The sequence below is a fragment of the Myodes glareolus genome, chromosome 11 (assembly GCF_982192425.1).
Source record: "Myodes glareolus chromosome 11, mMyoGla1.1, whole genome shotgun sequence".
Taxonomy (NCBI): domain Eukaryota; kingdom Metazoa; phylum Chordata; class Mammalia; order Rodentia; family Cricetidae; genus Myodes; species Myodes glareolus.
Genome location: NC_142036.1, coordinates 25,322,853 through 25,341,699, shown reverse-complemented (window position 1 = coordinate 25,341,699; position 18,847 = coordinate 25,322,853). Strand labels below are relative to the sequence as shown.

Here is an 18,847-nt window from a genome sequence, read left to right as displayed (position 1 = left end):
AGACCTGTCCAATCTGTGGCCAGGAGTAGCTATAAATGCAGCCTAACATAAAACTATTACCTTACTTAAAACACGACAAGATTATTTTGGGAGATTGGAGGGAAGGTAAACCAATCATACTGTTCTCCCCAGTGTGATTACGATGTCAAACTGTAAAGTCAACAGGGTGGACCCACTTGTGTCCGTCTCCCTTGCTATTTTGGTATTAACAGTTGATGACCTGCTTGTGATTCATGACTAAGCTTCCTTTTCCTACACAGCTAATCACTTCCACTCCACCTTCCCAGTCCTGCATACCAACCAACCCACCACACCATACCACACAATCACATGCATGCCACTATTTCAACATTTTCAGAGTATGCCACCTCATTTCATGTGAATCCCTCCCTCTGTCTGGAAAGATTTTCCCTAGCTACCAATCTACTTAGCCTGTACATATCCATCACTTAAGAAAAGTCAAGTCACTCTTAACTTTGCTTACCTTCCCATACCACTATTACCAAGTAGAACGGACAACTCTTTCAAAACAATTTATTTTAATTTTTTTTTATTATTTCTGGATAATTTTGTTCAGTGTGCTTTATTTTACAATGTGGAATCCTCCAGATCCACTTCCCCTTCTCTCCCATCCAACTTTGTATGTTTTTTTCCCTTTTTAATTGAAAAAAAAATTTTTGCACTATATCTGTGCCACTGTATTTATAACCCACCCAATGCATGTATTTTTGAATGTATGTCTTTCATTTGGTCACAGTTACTCACTGCTAAGGGACTGAACTAGTAAAGAAAAACCAATGACTCTTCTCCACAGGTGCTATCAGGTACCAATTGCTCCTCAGCCAGGGGTGGACTCACCTCGCACTCCCTGCTGGGATTCTGTCTAACTTGACAGCTGTGAGTAGACATGTGCCCCCTGCTCTGTTCTTGTAGTTGTCCACCACTTCTGATTCTTCTAAACAATTCCCTGCATGTACTTGAATACAGGTCCTCTTCCATTTCCTGCCTGTCGCCCTCCTGAGGGAGACCTCTGTCACCTGTTTATCCCAAGGCCTTTTAGTGCTTGATACTCAGAACATAAACAATGACTACTTGATAAAACAATGAACGAATGACTGGTGTTTTCTAGGAAAGATGAAGAAAATAAATTACATACTGAACAACTCAGCCATTACTCAAAAAAAGGAGAAAAAGTACATAAAATATTCTCATCAGTATATAATTTCTCCTTTCTGCTTATAGAAATTAGTTTTCAATTACAACTTTTAAAACATTGTTCAGTTAGATATTAGTATCAAATATCAAACACATTTAAAATGTAACTAGAAATACAAAATAGCTTATTTACCTAATACACTTTTTCCTTTAATTTAAATGTTGGCATTGTCTAGCATACCCAGATGTTTATACTATTACAAATAACTTTTAACCATTTACGGCAATCCAGAAAATTGCATTTGGTACTTCTTATATGTTTCCTCTAAAACCGTCACTTCTGCCAAAAACATCTATAAAGAACTCTTTCACAAGATTTGGGCAACAAAGCGTCTGGGAATGTATTTGGCTTATGTTCAACAGGACATTATATGTTTTCTTGTATAAATCACGTCCTGGAAAATGGAATGTCTTTATTTAAAATAATAACTCAGGCACACTCAGCATTGTAAAGGTAGTTCCTTGTGAAACATTTTAAGCTCCTTTTGTATCTGTGGCTTTAAAACATGTTTTATGCCTCATCTAGCACAGCGACTGTTACTGCTCATTTTATATGTACTTCTAGCCTTTCTAAAATATTCTGAGGGAAAATTTTTAAAAATTAGTTACAAAAGCCTTTCAGTTACAAGTATAGGACTTGGGATACAGCTGACTTTCCCAGCATGCACAAGACATTGGGTTCCATCCCCAGCACAGAAAACAGTGAAGATGCCAGGCAGTGGTGGCACACACCTTTAATCCTAGCACTCAGGAGGCAGAGGCAGGCAGATCTCAGTAAGTTCGAGGCCAGCCTGGTCCACAAAGCAAGTTCCAGGACAGCTAGGGCTGTTACAGAGAAACCTTGTCTTGAAAAACCAAAAACCAAAATAAAGCACTGAAAACATAGGGATAAACTGGCCAGGTAGAGCAAAAGATGTTCCTCGTGCTAGGATTAAATTTCTACTGCCTACGAAAACTCACTTTTCTTTGCATACCACAAAACTCAATGATTTTTAGTATTAATTACCAAATCAAAAACTATCATACTTTTTATTTCAATTTAATTTGCATTTAAGAAGAAGTTTGAAAGCAATTAAGGAAATGAAGAAAGAGCAATTAAGGAAATGGAGAAAGGAAAACACGCACCTACATACATGACAATGTATGCATCTTTTAATGTCTCAGCTGTACTAGGTTTACACAGATGTTATTTTCTCATCAATAACAAGTCCACAGGAATCCTCAACTCTGATGAACTAAGAATAAAGATACCATCCTACTCAGTTCATAGACAGGTGGTGCACTTACTAAAAAGAGCAGGGCAGCATGGGAAAGGAGTTTCTGCAACTGTTAAGAGTGTTCCAGGTGAAATGCTGAAAGACTAATCTCTAAAAGGAAGGACAACAGTAACTCCTCTACCAGTCAACACTGCCTATTAAAACAGAGCATCTACAGGATGCTAGGGTTTCTCGTGTTGGAGGAATGAGTTAGCTTAACTAGTTCCTATGGTTTAAATAGTTTTCACACTTGCTAGGTAAAAACCTACTAGTGGCTTAATACTTTCTTCAAGTCTCTATCCCTTAACAAGAGAACTAAATACACCGCTTAAGGCCACTGCTGTGCACAACTGTCTTAAATTACTACCTTATGATGTTCGTCACGTGCCATTTCCTTTGCTTCTTAAAAAGGGGCCTGTCTAGTGTTCTACACAGCAGCCAACGTGAAGTCAAGCAGCTGGTCTTTATTAGGTGCTTACTGACCAGTAAAGCACCAGGCATCTGTCTTTATGTTTCTCATAAAGGACCCATAAATGCCCTCAGTTCATAAGCATGGTTGCATGTACCTGACATTAACAATCACATACTCTCAGAGGGACTGACGTCATCCAGGCTGTACTGCTTTAATACTGGGGTCATATGTAACCACGCTTTCCTTATGTTTGGACAGACTGAATCATATCTTGGTAGTAGTGATATAATCTACCATTCTGAATAAAACACCACTTTTTAAAGTAAATTTCCTAATATTGTCTAAATGTTGAAACAGCAGATCAACTAACCGCTAGTCTACAGAGGCTTAGAAAAAAAAAAAAACAATACTTTGCCTTTACAATTCAAGTCTGTGTATTTTCTTGCAACAAAAACCAATTTGTCTTTTTCAAAATTGTTTCTCCTGGCAAAAATTTTCGTTGTCTGGCCAACTTTTGTGTTAAAAATAAAATACAGTATTACAACATCAATCAACATGTAAAGTACTTAATGACTTATAAAAATATACAGGGATGCTTTTTGAAATAAGTAAGCCAATCAAGAATTTACTTGTATTATCAAATCAAAAATATAGCATTGAGAAAATAAAATTGCATTTGTGTTTAGAGATATAAACGTGCCACTAAGCACTTAGGTAGTGTAAGAGAAACACTATTAGGAGAAGCTGTAAAAGGCAAGGATGATTTGAAGACATAACAACCATCTCAGTGTTCCCCTTCCTGTCTGTGCCACACTAGTTCCCTCAGCCTTTCCAAATAACAGGTGTACAAGCTGAAGTAAGCAGCGCTTTCTGTCTAATACTTACTCCCTAGAACGAGCCCAAAGTTCCTACTTACTAATAGTGAATATCAATTATGTTTTTTACACAAATAAGAACCCAGGCGACCTGCCCTGACAGCTACAGTGAAGAAAAATGGAATTATTTCTACTCCTAGAAGTTTAACTAGGGGCCTGGGCAAACACCAAATACTGCAGTTAAGTCTCACATCTGACCATGGCCTACTGAAATGACTTAGGTGACTGTCTAAAAGGATATGTGGCCGTAGACATCAGGGCACACAGCATCAGGCTGTCAGAGCTCAATGATGTAGTTCAGAACTCACCTTTTTTCCTTCCACTGATCTAGCTCAGCTCTAAGACATGGCACCATAGTTAACCCTTTGCTGCTCAGTGTTCTTTTTGGTTCACCATGTCTTCCAACTAATGTAGTTGCACTGGCTTTCTATCTAATTAGATTGTGTTCCCAATACACAGTTCTCATTAAAGAAGCCATTTCAACAGTGAGAGTTCAGTATAGAGGGTGCCACTGTATCTCTAAGGGAGCCACAGAGAACAAAAGACAAGTCGGACATTTTATAAACACAGGAATACAGAACATGGAAAGATCAAAGCTTTGGTACAAATACAGAGATCTGCGAGGAAAGCTCAGTTTCTGTGTCTATAAAAGCAGACTGACGCTGCACACTTACAGTTGTCATAAATGGCAAATGAGTGAAGAAATGACTAAGCACTCTAGTCTATGTTAGGTCAACTGCCTATTACAGATTCTCACTAGGTGCTGGTTCCTTGCTGCCTATTTCCAGGCATACTTGAGATTCAGAGCTCCTATGCTGATCCATTCTCATGAAACAAAATCTCAGAATGAAGTCTCGGAGTGAAGTTATCCCAGTGATGCCACCTCCCTTGCATCTATTACTATTTTGCTGTGTCCACTTGGGATCCCCTGGTCTAGGCCAGGTTATTTAGGTTGTACCTATGGGCCAGTGGTTCTTGTGGGCTTATGTGCTAAGTATCCATGTCACTGTTCCTGTTTTAACAGCATCTTTGTTCCATCTACTTCTACGTGTACTTTCTAACTTCTATTTTGTGACACATGAGAACTGCTGTGAGAACAGAGACATCTACAACTAATGCATTCCTAGGCTCCATTACAACCTGCCCAATCACTTCAAATCATTACCGATTAAACACAGCCCCAGAGGAACTTCAAGTCCCTGGCTACTCCTAAATGAGAGAGTAAATTTAATGATATGCTACCACTGTTGGCTGTTAGGCTCAGCACAGCACTGTGAACTAACCTGTGAGGTTCAAAGATAATCCTAAGTACAGGAGATCAGCTTAGAGAACTGACAGAATCATCAGACACTTTACAAGCACCAAACTCAAATACACTGAGTGCCTGGTGTAAAGCCCGTCCACAACCACGAAAATCTAGTAAGTTACACTCAGCCATTCACGTCACAAACAGTGGCCCAGTATTTTTACTTGAGAATATGCCCTCTCTAGCAGATCAGAAGGCTTTGGGTGTAGCATGAACTATCAGAAGAAGACAAAACCATAAAAATTGCATCTGTCAAATCAGTCTCCTTGATCAACAGAGCAACAACCAAAATACACTCATAGCTCGATATCTAGAAGTAACCAGACAGCCAGGGCTATCCTAATGACTGGTTTCATTAGATTTAGACTCAAACAGAAGCAAACTGCACATGGGAATAGGAAGTGGAAGTCACATATCATTAGCCTTACTCAGCTGTGCCAATGAATGGCAGAAGACCACACTTGATTCAACATAAGCACTGTTGCAGAAAACAAAGAAAAAAAGACCTACTTTGCTTTTTAAGTTCTTCAATTTGTTCCTCTTTTAGATCTAACTGTTCTGTCAGTCTTGAGGCCGAATCCAAAGCAGCATTTGCTTCATCCAAACGTTCCTGGGAGTAAAGGGGAAAAGGAGGTTATTAAAAAGTAGTATGCAAACTACAGGGCTGGAAGACACTTGAGCATCGTCAACAGCTCGGCCAGTGATGACAGTGCACCTCTGTGATCATGGCAGGTCTGTACAACCTACCGACCTCATACTCTTTTACAATGCATCACTGCCCTTTTAGAGAAACTAAGGAAAGCTGTTACTAAAAAAATAACATAACAAAAAAAATTAAAGTAAAAATAATAAGATAAAAAAATTAAAAAGACATAAATAGTCAAGAAGCAGTCAGTGATGGCTTACACCTTTAATCCCAGCACTCAGGAGGCAGAGGTAGGTGGATCTCTGTGAGTTACAAGAGCTAGTTCAAGGATAGCTAATACTGTTACTCAGAAAAACCCTGTCTGGAAACCAAAAAAAAAAAAAAAAGCCTCAAGAAATACAGTAACAAATGTTTTATTCTTTTAAATCTTTGTAAGCTAACATATATAATGGGATGTTTCATTATAACTATCATTGCACATCTTTGTTCTGTTTCTACAACAGCTAGATCTACTCTTATATGAAAACCTCATGGCATACTGTTTGTGTATTTCTCCTGCACTGTCTCATTATCAGTTTGTGTGAGCACCTTGGACAGTTAGACAGGAATTCTTTGCTCTCTGGGCAATGAAAATGAGGTCATTCATTGGTCTACTGACTAGCTTTTAACTCCTTTTTAGTGATACACAAAGAGGTTTTCCTTTACTCTTAAAGCTTCTTGAGTTTAATCTTGATTAAGATCCTCCTAACTAGACTGTACACAGTCTAGAATTTATTGTAAGAGTTTGTTATCTGTATTTAAATTTTTAATATAGCATTTCTCAATGAATATATTTTGACAATTCCTAACCTATTAAATGTCAGAAGAGCCACCCAGTCTCTACACCATCAAAAGCAAGCATTCTCATATCCAGATGTGGTAGCATAGGCCTGTACTCTAGATGCAGGAGTGTTCTGCCACCCTGAGTACAGCAAGATCCTGTCTAAAAACAAAACAAAAATTACTCTCAGAAGCCAAGACTCCTACCAGGTAAGGATTCTTGTTTTGGTATAACTAGAATTTATTTCTATATATGGTGTAAGATGCAATGCAACTTAATTTTGTGTGTATGGACAGTTTGCCAATATCACTCATTTTTAATTTTTGTGTTTACTTTGATAAAGAGTTTTAAGATGTAGCCCTACTTGGCCTGGAACACCCTACACAGACCAAACAGGCCTTGAACTTATAGAAATATGTCCACTGCCCATCCAATATCATTTTAGAAAATTTTCTTTCTCCTTGAGTTAAAAATAGTTCAGATCTGGGTCTTTCCATCTCTGGCCACCATCGGGGGAGGAGCTGCTCCCTTGTCCATGCTTCCGTAATGAATAGTCCTGCAAAAGTGCTCCAGATTCCTGATCAAGAGGAATGACCAAATGTACAGCACCAACCAATAATCTCAAATCCTGCAACTTTTTCCACTACAAGCTAGTTCACCACAAGACAGAGGTCTTGTAGTCATGAAACACAGATATGGTCATCGAAAACCAGCTACTTCTTACATAAGGACAACCACCAACAAGAATGCACGGGCACACTCAGCAGCAACAAGCACAGGATCTGCAAAAACAAGTACTGCCCTGATGTGGGCAAAGGGTCATCCGCTGGGCCAGTGCCATTCTGTGAAGCCAGAAGCCTGGGATGGTGAAAAGAAAGCCAACCCGCACCACCAAGAACTCCTGAGCCCCACAACCCAGAAGCAATAAAGAATCCACTGACTTTTTCAAAAACAAAAATAAAAAACAGTTCAAATCCATTTCATTTTAAATTCTCAAATATATTCTGGGCTCTGCCTCTGGATTACTCCTTTGTCCCACTGATCTAGACCATATTGTACTGGCTCTATTCTGATACAGCCCTTCCTCACAGCTTTTCTTTGTTCGAATTTTCTTGGTTATCCTGAAGAATTTACTCATGTAAATTCCAGGCCACAGTTTTGGTCTGAGACTTGTCTGGTGTGTTACCTTGGATAGGTTACAGTTATTCATCAGTCACTATGAAGGGCATTTTGCAAGCGTGTGTCAAGCACTTAAGGAAAGCTCATTCCCTGAGTAATCTGAAGATGTGTAGCTGGATCAATCAAAAATTCTTAAAGGCAGAGACTAGGCTTCCCCCAAAATGACAAAATCCCTTTGATGGACAGCAGCTTCTTTCTATGCTCACAGAACTCCCTCCAGCTGTGACGGCCCTAACTGCCTAAACTCAAAAGCTCTGTCTTATGCCTGTGAGTTCCAGTCAGGCCTTTGATGTGGTTGTCCCATCTTGACTGCCAGCCCTCCAAACTCAACCAATCATGAGCAATTTCCTGTAATCATGTACATGGGTGTCTACATATTATATACATTAATGTATGGACACATACACTCCTTATTGATTCTGCTTTCTAGGGTTTGAACTCTGATTGGGTCTGAAACAAAAAAAAATTAAATAGAAATATATTATTCCAAATCTATAAATCTAAATTTGGTATTAAAAAATTTTAAATAATTTTTTAAAAAATCTAAACATTAAAGAAAAAACCCAAAGCACACTTCATAGTGTTTATATGTACACAGTAGGTTTGCTGTGCTGGGAGTGGAACCCAGGGTATTACAGGTGCTATGCAAGTAGTCCACCATTGCACCCAGTCCCAGACCTCTACAAAGTCAGTAAAGAAAAACAAGCCTCTTTGAACATTAGCACTTATATTTTGTTGTTTTGATATTTGTTTGGATTTTATTTCATTTATTCACCTTTTATCTTTATTAACTTCTTAAGTTTCTTCTTGCATACTTTGTTTTTCTAAAATTGATAAATTATATTTTAAATTAAGAAAAAAAAACTAGTTTTGTTAAAAAAAAAAAGTCCAGACTCCTACTTTAAGAATCTAATAGACAAGATATTCTGATACCACTGGATGCAATTAAAAGTATGATCTCTGAGAGTTTGATGCCTGGTCTACAAATTGAGCTCTAGGAAATCAAGTACTACATAGAGAACCCTGTCTCAAAAACAAAACAAAATAAAATACACCTTTGTAGATACACTGATAACTTTAATAAGGTAAATGGAACATAGGAAAGCAGGGCCTATGGAAGGTGTTTGGGTCACTAGAGCACTGCCCTTCAGGAAGAATGAATGCCACTGCTGCAGGAGTGGGTCCTTATAAGAAGGACAAGTTCAGGCCCCTCCTGCTGCATCTCTTTAGTTCTACAATGGGATGATGCAACAAGAAGGCCCTTGTGAGATAAAAGTCCCTCAATATTGGAGTTCCCAGTCTCCAGAACCATCAACTAACAAAATTATTTTCCACAGGAAATGAGAAGCTGTGGATTCATTCTGAGTTAAGAAAAGCAGGCTTGACCAAAGAAGACCCCCTGAGAAATATCCAATAGGAGTGGATGACCCAGATATCTAAGTTCCACATCCAGAACAGTTTCAAGACTGCTGGAAAGATGATCAAGCCTCACAGAATACTCCAGTTAGGACATGATCATAATTCTAAATTTTCTTTAGGTCCCATAAGATCAGCATTCCCAATCAGCAGGAAGTAGCCTAGAAAACTATACCCACATTCCCCAAAAATGGATTATGGATGTTTGTCTTTGTTTAGAGTGTTAGTTACAAGTCGTTATGGATAATGGGCAGGTAAAAAGCTAAACAAAGGAGATTAGATTCAGAGGTCTTGTTTTGGGGAGGGGGAGGAAGGAAGTGCTGTGGGACAATGAAAGATTTGTCAGTTGTATTGGTTTAATAAAATGCTGATTGGCCAGTAGCCAGGCAGGAAGTGGAGGCAGGGCAACAAGAACAGGAGAATGCTGTGAAGAGAAAAGACACAGTCTGCAGTCGTCACAGAGGAAGTAAGATGATAAGATGAGACTGCCTCGCTGATAAAAGGTACCAAGCCACGTGGGTAACACAGACAAGAATTAAGGGTTAATGAAGGATATAAGAGTTAATAAGAATCTTGAGCTAATAGGCCAACCAGTTTATAATTAATGTAGACCTCTGTGTGTTTCTTTGGGGCTGAATGACTGTGGGATTGAGCAGTAGAGAAATCTCAGGCAACAGAAGTCACTTTGGTGTCATATCTCTGCAGCAGAGCTGATTTCACCCATACCTTCCATATGACTTTTATATATAAAATAAAAAATAATGAGGAAAAAAATTCAAGAGGCTTTAAAAGAAAAGACTGAGCATGGTGATTCACTCCTGTAATTGGCATCTGGAAGGCTGAGGCAAGAACCAATTACTGAGAGCTCAAGTACAGTCTGGGCTACAAAATGAAACCCTGACCCAAAAAACAAAAACAAAACAAACTCGCTCAAATTGCTAGAATCAGTAATAAGGGAGGGAACAAGATAATATATAATATTAATACATAACAAACACAGTATACAAAGTATTTTACTCAAAAGAGAAAAATTCAACTTAATCTTGTGGATGAATTAGTTTTCATTTTGCAGAGTCCCCAAGATACTGAGGTATGCTAAAGCATTTAAAGTTCCTTTTATCTCACGTTCACTTACGTCACCTGAGAGATGCTGAGCCTGACAGTTCATTGTTACATCCAGTAGAAGGCTGGATACAATCACTCAAACATTAAATAGTAAATTAATGCGAATATTTCCAAGACATGGCTCTCAAAAGAAAGCATTTTGCCTACCTGCAGGGATAACACTTTTCCTTCCAGAGTCTCTGCTTTCTTCTTCCATTCAGCTAAGATCTGGTTTTGCTTTTCTAATTCCGCAGAATACATAGCTTTTTCCTCTGAGAACAAAGGAAAGTTACAGTAATATTTTCCAACAGTGTATGAAGTTGGAATTTTCATCACTTGGGCTTCTAATAATTAAAAACAAAACATTTAAACATCTCGAAACGGGAAGTACAAATGTCTCACTAAGACATATCAAGTGGCACTGACACCAGGAGCCGGGAGCCTCCCAGGCTCTTCTCCCCATGTGATGGCCCCATTCTGACTCCCCTTTAGCAACACTCTCTACAGCCTCTTTGTCGACGCCCTTGTTCTCAGAGTCAGTCTAGCGATTACATTAAAAATAGTCTTTTAATTCTTCAGTCCCACTCTGTAGCCCTGACTGATATGTAACTCAGAGATCAGCCTACCTTTGCCTCCGGAATGCTATGATTAAAGGTGTGAACTACCCACCTAGAAATCATATATTGGATTTCAACTAGATGGACAGTCCTAAGGGGTCACGCAATTACAAATTTAAAGATTTTCTTAGGCACAAAAATATCCTCTATCCCCCCTATCAAACTAACAGTTAACCCAATTAATAATTACCAGATGTACTGAGTCAACAAATTGATGCGTCAGTGATTTAAAGTGAGTAAACCTAATGATGGCAGGGAGAATGTGACAAAGCAAACTTTTTTCTTAGCATAAAAATGTTCTGTCTGAGTGTCTCTAAAACAGTACTTTTCCATTTGGAATAGAAAATGTAGCCACCTCAAAGCACAAATGAACAGCCAAGAACAAGCTAGTATTTCAAAGGTTAGTAATTACAATCATTAACACTTAAAAGGGGCTTCAAACTCTAGCATCTCAAACCTAATCATTCTAAGAGTGTCATTCTCCTCTTGTATGCGCTTCTTTTACATTCCCTCTCTTTCTCTGCTTTTGAATTTTTTCTTTTTGGGAGGGGGTATTTCAAGACAGGATTTCTGTATAGCTTTGGAGCCTGTCCAGGAACCAGCTCTTATAGACCAGGTTGGCCTTGAACTCACAGAGATCAGCCTACCTCTGCCTCCAAGTGTTGGGATTAAAGGCATGCGCCACCACGGCCTAGCTGGTTTTTGAAATTTTTGAGTCAGGGTCTTCTCTACATACCCTGGCTGTCCTAGAACTCATTATGTAGATCAGGCTTGTCTCAAACTCACAGAGACCGGCCTGCCTTTGTCACCCTAGTTTGGGTATTCATGGTGTTGTCACCACATCCAGCCCCTTATTTATTTATTTATTCATTCATTTATTTATTTATTTATTTGATTGCATGTCTGAGTGCACTTGGACAACAGTGTGCGTGTGGAGGTCAGGAGAACTTGCAAGAATGGGTCCTCTCCTGCCACCATGTGGGTTCTGGGGAACTCAGGTCCTCATACTTAGCAGCAAACACCTGTTCACTGAGTCAATTCAGCAGCCCTGAATAATCTTTTTCACTTGATTCTCCTTCATTTTATTTACCTTTCTAAATCCTCAACTTTTGGCTCAGCAGTTAAGTGCCTGGCTGCTCTTCCAAAGAACACAGGATCAATTCCTAGCACCTATGACAGCTTACAAACGTCTGTAAACTCCAGTTCCAGGGATCCAGCACCCTCATACAGACAGATGTGCAGGCAAAACATCAATACACATAAAATAAATACATAAAATATTTTTTAAAATAGTTGGATGGCAGTGGCACATGTCTTTAATCCCAGCACTCAGGAGGCAGAGGCAGAAGCAGGCAGATCTCTATGAGTTTGAGGCCAGCCTGATCTACAGAGAGCATTCCAGGATAGCCAGGGTTACTCGGAGAAACCCTGTCTCAAAAGAGCAAAAACAACAAAAAATAGTTATACTCCTCAACTTTCTACCTTAATTAGTAATAACATATTAAACTTTCTTTAAAAATCAAAATAGCTTTAGTCATAAAACAAGTGTGAATTTACTTGGTGGTGGTGACCCTAACTTCATATTCAAATAAGGCAAAATTACCATAACCAAAATTTTTCTTTACTAAGACATCAGCCAAGTAAGTAACATACCTTGTTGGAAGTGTTCGAGAACCATCTGCAGATTGGCTAGTGACATAGCATACTGCTTTACTTGTTCCTGAGAGACAGAAAGCTGCAGGGCAGTCTCATCCCTCTGCTTGGAGACCGTGCTCAATTGTTCTTGCAATGATTCTACTTGCACACTGGCTTGATGACTTCAAATAAAAGAATACAAGCAAACTGCTTCATCTACTTAAGTAATTTAACAAACAAACAAAAAAAATACTCTCCTTACATCTTAATACATTTAAATTCCAGTTAGATTGCAAGGTATTTAGTGAGTATGTAGCAAAACAAACAAAAGTTTCTCTGCATTCCTAATAAGGCATGGAGTCTAATGACACCTTTCTGCACCTCACACAAGGAATCATGGTGAGCCCAGAACTTTCTGATGGTCATCCCACTGACAAGTTGCTCTGATTGCTTATCTTTTTCTATTAACTTTCTTTTGTCTACATTACACACACATATGGAAGCCCTATCATTTCTCTAAATATGAATCTAGAGATTCCCTAAGAGATTTATTTATGCAGCAACTGTATTTGTTGCTTTTCTCCTTACTGTGACCAAATATATGACAAGAAGCAATTTAAGAGAGCTTATTTGGCTCAGTCTGCGGGTATAGTCCATCATGGCAGAAAAGTCACAGTGGCAAGAGTTTTTGTAAAGACTCTTGTAAAGACTTTTTTTTTTAAAAAAAAAATACTTTATTTACTTATTATGTATACAACATTCTGTCTGCATGTAAGCTTGCAGGCCAGAAGAGGGCACCAGACCTCATTACAGATGGTTGTGATCCACCATGTGGTTGCTGGGAATTGAACTCAGGACTTTGGAAGAGCAGGCAATGCTCTTAACCTCTGAGCCATCTCTCCAGCCCCTTGTAAAGACTTTTGTAAAGAGTTCAGTATGGCTGCTGGCCATACTGCATCCACAGTCAAAAGGCAGTCAGCAATGTGTGATTGTGTTTAGCTTGCATTCTCCTTTCTATCCCGTCCAGGACCTCAGATCATAGGCAGTTGCTGCCCACAGTTGAGATGGTCTTCTCAGCTAAATCAGCCTCTCTGGATAATTTACAGGGATGGTCAAGGATTTGTCTGCTGGATTCTAAATCTCCTGTCATACTGGCAATACTAACATCATAGCACCTATTCAGGCTTACATCTTATTTTGTTTATTTATTTGTTTGCTTGTTTGTTTACCTATTTATTTATATTATTTTTTGAGTCATGGTTTCACCATGTAGCCCCTGACTGGCCTGTAACTCACTAAGTACACCAGGCTGGCCTCAAGCTCTTAAAGATCCATCTGCCTAGAAAGTGCTTAAAGGCATTACAGGGATTAGGGGCATGCACTACCACACTTGGCCTGGTTTATATATCATCTTTGAGTGAATCTGATGAACAAAGGTTATTATCAGAATATCACAATGGTCTTTATTGTATTTAATATCCAGTTAACCCCTACTTAAGAGTAACTAATAAAGCCAATTAAAAGCAACTCAAATTGGAAGATATTTTACCCAACAGCACCCTCTTGTGGAAACAGAGGTAAACTAAGACCTAAACTGTCCCCAAATGTTCCTGGGATTTATTCATTTCGATGATTGGTTAGCAAATCAAAGTATGACTCTAAGGATAAACGAGCTTTTAAAATACTCAGCTAACAGACAGTAGGCATTACTTTGTTAAAGGATCTAAATATGGCCTATAGATTGGATTTACTCATATGACAAATATTTACTATTAGTATATGTTTAAGATATGTAATGGGAAGGATAAAAGATGAAACATCATTTTTAGATATAGGCAAACTTACACTTTCTTTGATATGAGAGAGGTTAAGACATGCAACAATTAGTTATTAAGACATGCAACAATTACTAAAAGTAAATATAAGGGTCATCAAAGACTCAAAGCTCTATACAGTTCAGAAAAAGGCATTACTACAAGGTTTGGGTTTAGAAATAAGGGATGGGGCACTAAATAATAATCCTTTGTGAAGACAACATAATTTGAAAAATACGTGAGAGTCACAAAAAAAAAAACACTTAAGAAAGTCAGGTCCGTCCTTCAGTCAACATGAAAAGAAAGAGTAGGGGGGAAAGAAATAGGAAAACAGTCCTGGGAAATGAGTAATACTTCTTGGTCAGAGAAGGCCAAAGCTCTACTTGAGGCTGCTTATCTCAGAAGTTATAGGGAAGGACAGAGACGTGAGGGCGTTTGGGCATTTCTGGCAATGTAATAAAAGAAATGTACAAACGACCACTCGTGGTTTTTATTTCCACATTAAACAAGCTTTCTCATCTAAATCAGAAAGCACAATAACATACTATGTAAGTAGGGGAAAGGAAATCACTTTTAGTGCTGTCTCTACTTACAACCTCTTTGAAGACAGAACTATCTACTGTCTCCTCATATCACCCCGAGCACTGTACACAGTAAAAGGAGGGGAAAATGTAATATGGAATTTAGAAATATAGTTGTTGTAGAATATTATTTTAAGATGTGTTACATTTGTTTATACTATGGAATATTTGTTTTAATGATGCAAAGATGTGTTGCATTCTTTTATGATGCATTTGTTTAACTGTGTGAAGCTGTGTTATTTTGTCTGTCTAAAACACCTGATAGTCTAATGATGTGGGAGAATTGTCTGTATTCTGTCAATCATATTTTAATAAAACACTGATTGGCCAGGCAGGCAGTATAGGCGGGAAAACCAGACAGGAAGTAGAGGTGATACAATGAGAACAGGAGAATTCTGGGAAGCAGAGAGGTTCCTCTGCCACTCCTGCGCAGACCACCAAAAGGCAGCATGTAACTTGCCCAGTTGAGAAAAGGTACGGAGCCATTATGGCTAACATAGATGAGAATAATGGGTTAATATAAGTTATAAGAGTTGACAAGAAGCCTGACCTAATGGGCCAATCAGTTTATAATCTTATGGAGTCTTGTGTGTGATTTTCTTTGGGCTTGCCGGCTATGGAGTACTGGGCAGGACAGAAACCCCAACAAGCCGGCCCACATGTTACAAATGGCGCCAACGTGTGGACAACTGTATCCACATAAAGCCTGAGACAGCTTGGGAAGTAATTCTAGAACAAAATAACAGCATTATGCATGGTTTCTTGGTAGCAGCAATTTTTCGGGTCTACTTTGCTTGCTAGAGGCAAGCAAGGCTCTCATATAAGAGAGGCTTCCTGACTCAGCTTTAGCTGCAAAACCTTGCAGCTCATTAAGAGGTCCTGCCACGAAACACTTAAATGGTGTTTATCAAAAGCTGAACGTATGCTTTTCGGTTTTCAGCCATAGCAGGAAAAAAGCTGCGCTGTTTTAAAATGCCGACTTTCTTGACTGTCCTGTCAGGGCAATCTCTGACTCTTTCAGGCAGGCAGTCCGACTGAGTGTGGTCTGTGAGCAGAATGCTCCAGCTTACTTGCTAGCAAGGACTTTGAAACGCCATAGAGTTGTGGCAACAAAAATGGCTACAGCCAGTACCTCTGCAGAGGCTGGAAAGCTAAGGATCTAGCCGTCAAAGCCACGGCTTTCCGAATTGTTTTGTAAATTAAAGGCTCATGTGGTCAGAAAAAGAAAAATATACAGTAAAGAGAGATTCAAAGAGGAAGAAAACCTCTAAATGGTTTACAGTGTGTATATGCAGGCTAAAAGTTAAAGTTCTTAAAGTTAAAAGGAAAGAAAGAGAGTAGTTGGGTGTGGTGGTACACACCTTTAATCCCAATGCCTGGGAGGCAGAGGCATATTGACCTCTGTGACTTCAAGGGGTAGAGGTAGATTGACCTCTGTGACCTCAAGGTGTGGTAGTACACACCTTTAATCCCAATGCCTGGGAGACAGAGACAGATCTCTGTGAGTTCAAGGTGTGGTAGCATACACCTTTAATCCCAGCACTGGGGAGGCAGAGACAGGAGGATCTCTGAGTTCAAAGACAGCCTGGTCTACAGTGTTATTCCAGGACAAAGATATACAAAGATCCTGTCTCAAAAAGTAAAAGTAAAAATAAAAGAAATAGAGGTTAAAATAAAGCCACATAAAGATGGAAAATGCACAGAGAATCTTCATACTGTATGCTTTTATGCTCTCTTTAAATTGTTTGATTGCTGAGGAAGGAGCAACAACTGCTAAAAGACTTTTGTTTATAAATGCTGCTGAACTAACCCAAGATAGGAATTTTGAAAATACCTTGGCTTCAAAACTGAAGTCAAAAGGTATGTTACTTTGGAGAAGAGATTTTGCTTTTGTTTCCACAGAAAACGAGAGACTCTGGATTTATTCGGAGTTAAGAATAATCACCTTTGACCAAGGAAGGCCACCTGAAAAATCTCCGATAGGAACAGATGGCCCAGATGACAGAGGTCTACATCCAGAACTGATCCAAGACTGCTGCCTGAGATGATCGAGACTCACAGGATACTCTAGTCATGACTTTATTATAACTCTAAATTTTCTTTAGGTCCCCATAAGATCATCAGCGCCCCCAACCAGCAGGAAGTAGCCTGAAATACTACGCCCACATTCCCAACAAATGGACTATGGGTATTTTTCTTTGTTTAAAAAAAAAAAAAAGAGGGAAATGATGTGGGAGAATTGTCTGTATTCTGTCAATCATATTTTAATAAAACACTGATTGGCCAGGCAGGCAGTATAGGCGGGAAAACCAGACAGGAAGTAGAGGTGATACAATGAGAACAGGAGAATTCTGGGAAGCAGAGAGGTTCCTCTGCCACTCCTGCGCAGACCACCAAAGAGGCAGCATGTAACTTGCCCAGTTGAGAAAAGGTACGGAGCCATTATGGCTAACATAGATGAGAATAATGGGTTAATATAAGTTATAAGAGTTGACAAGAAGCCTGACCTAATGGGCCAATCAGTTTATAACCTTATGGAGTCTTGTGTGTGATTTTCTTTGTTGCTTGCCAGCTGTTGGGGTACTGGGAGGGACAGAAACCCCAACAAGCCAGCTCTCTTACTACAGTCTAATAAAGAGTTGAGAAACCAATAGCAAGGCAGGAGAAAGGTTACGTGGGGCTGGCAGGCAGAGAGAATAAATAGGAGAAATCTGGGAGGAAAAGAAGGCGTGAGAAAAGAAGGGGCCAGCCACAGAGTAAGAGTGAAAGTAAGATATACAGAAGAAAACAAAAAAGTCCAGAGGCAAAGGGTAGATGGATAATTTAAGAAAAGCTGGCAAGAAATGAGCCAAGCTAAGGCCAGACATTTATAAGAATAAGACCCTGTGTGTGATTTATTTGGGAACTAGGTGGTGCCACCCCACCTCAAAAAAGCCAAAAGTGTAAAATAACCAACAAATAGTCATAATTTTCCTGTAAGTTCATTAACAGCACAATCTCAAAAGTTTTACCATGCTCCTTAACCTACAAGTTCCTTTTTTCAATATTTACACTAAGGAAATATTCTAACATCAACACAGAGTATATTTTCAGGTTTTATGGCAATATTCTTAGGTATATTCAAAAGTTAAAACACTCTAGGGCTAGAGAAATGGCTCAGTGATTAAGAATGCTTTCAGCTCTTCCAGAGGACCCAAGTTTGATTCCTAGCAGCCCCATCAGGTAGCTCACAATCCAGCTCCAATGAGAATCAATGCCCTCTTGGGGCGTCTACATAGGTACCTGCATGCGCATGGTACACATAAATTTAAAAAAAATGCTCTAAGTGTTCAGTAAATAAATTAATGGTATACTGTGCAGTCATAAAAATTGCTGTAGAAATATACATTTTATTGTATAACGACATATTACTAAGTGCTTAAAAAAGGTTACAAAACAGTAGCAATTATATGATCTCATTTTTGCTCTTAAAAGACAAAATATAGTACAAAGATGTAAAATGGTACAAAGGATGATTTTGGGTGAATGGAGCTCTACTTTCTGTCTTTTTAGCTTGTGTGATTTTCTAAAATGTAATATTCTTGTAGGGTGCAGTTATGTATACCAGTAATCCTAGCGCTTAGGCAACAGAGGCAGGAGGATTTCAAATTAGAGGCTAGTGAGTTAATGAGACCCTGTCTCGAATCAAAACCAAGTACTAAGAATAAAATCTTTCTACTGAGAAAATGAAAATGTAAAGTATTTAAGAAGGGACTCAGTCACTCGAAACTTCTAATAAGCCACAGGGTGGTTCCTCAAGCTGGGCCAGGTCTCCGACCTGCCACTTGCTCTACACTTTCACCTCTAACATCCACATGCTGTCAGCTTTTAATAACCTGCTGAAAAGTAATGCCAGATAAATTAAATTAGCTCCTGCAGGACTGGACAGAACCAGTAAGACCTGCCAACATCTCAGGACAGTCCCCTAAAAT

General features: G+C 39.0%; 1 protein-coding gene and 1 pseudogene across 3 annotated transcripts in view; one reads left to right on the top strand and one right to left on the bottom strand.

Moving 5' to 3' along the window:
- The window catches only part of Trip11 (thyroid hormone receptor interactor 11), a 77,774-nt gene that overhangs the window by 23,081 nt on the left and 35,846 nt on the right, over nucleotides 1-18,847 (bottom strand). For all 3 annotated transcript variants that reach the window (XM_048449465.3, XM_087911565.1, XM_048449463.3), the window contains exons 14-16: nucleotides 12,500-12,663; nucleotides 10,398-10,501; nucleotides 5,575-5,674 (exon numbers count right to left, since the gene is read on the bottom strand). In XM_048449465.3, coding sequence (XP_048305422.3) covers nucleotides 5,575-5,674; nucleotides 10,398-10,501; nucleotides 12,500-12,663 — 368 coding nt within the window. The remainder of the gene's footprint in view (nucleotides 1-5,574; nucleotides 5,675-10,397; nucleotides 10,502-12,499; nucleotides 12,664-18,847) is intronic.
- LOC148120464 (large ribosomal subunit protein eL28 pseudogene) lies at nucleotides 5,790-7,435 on the top strand (annotated as a pseudogene).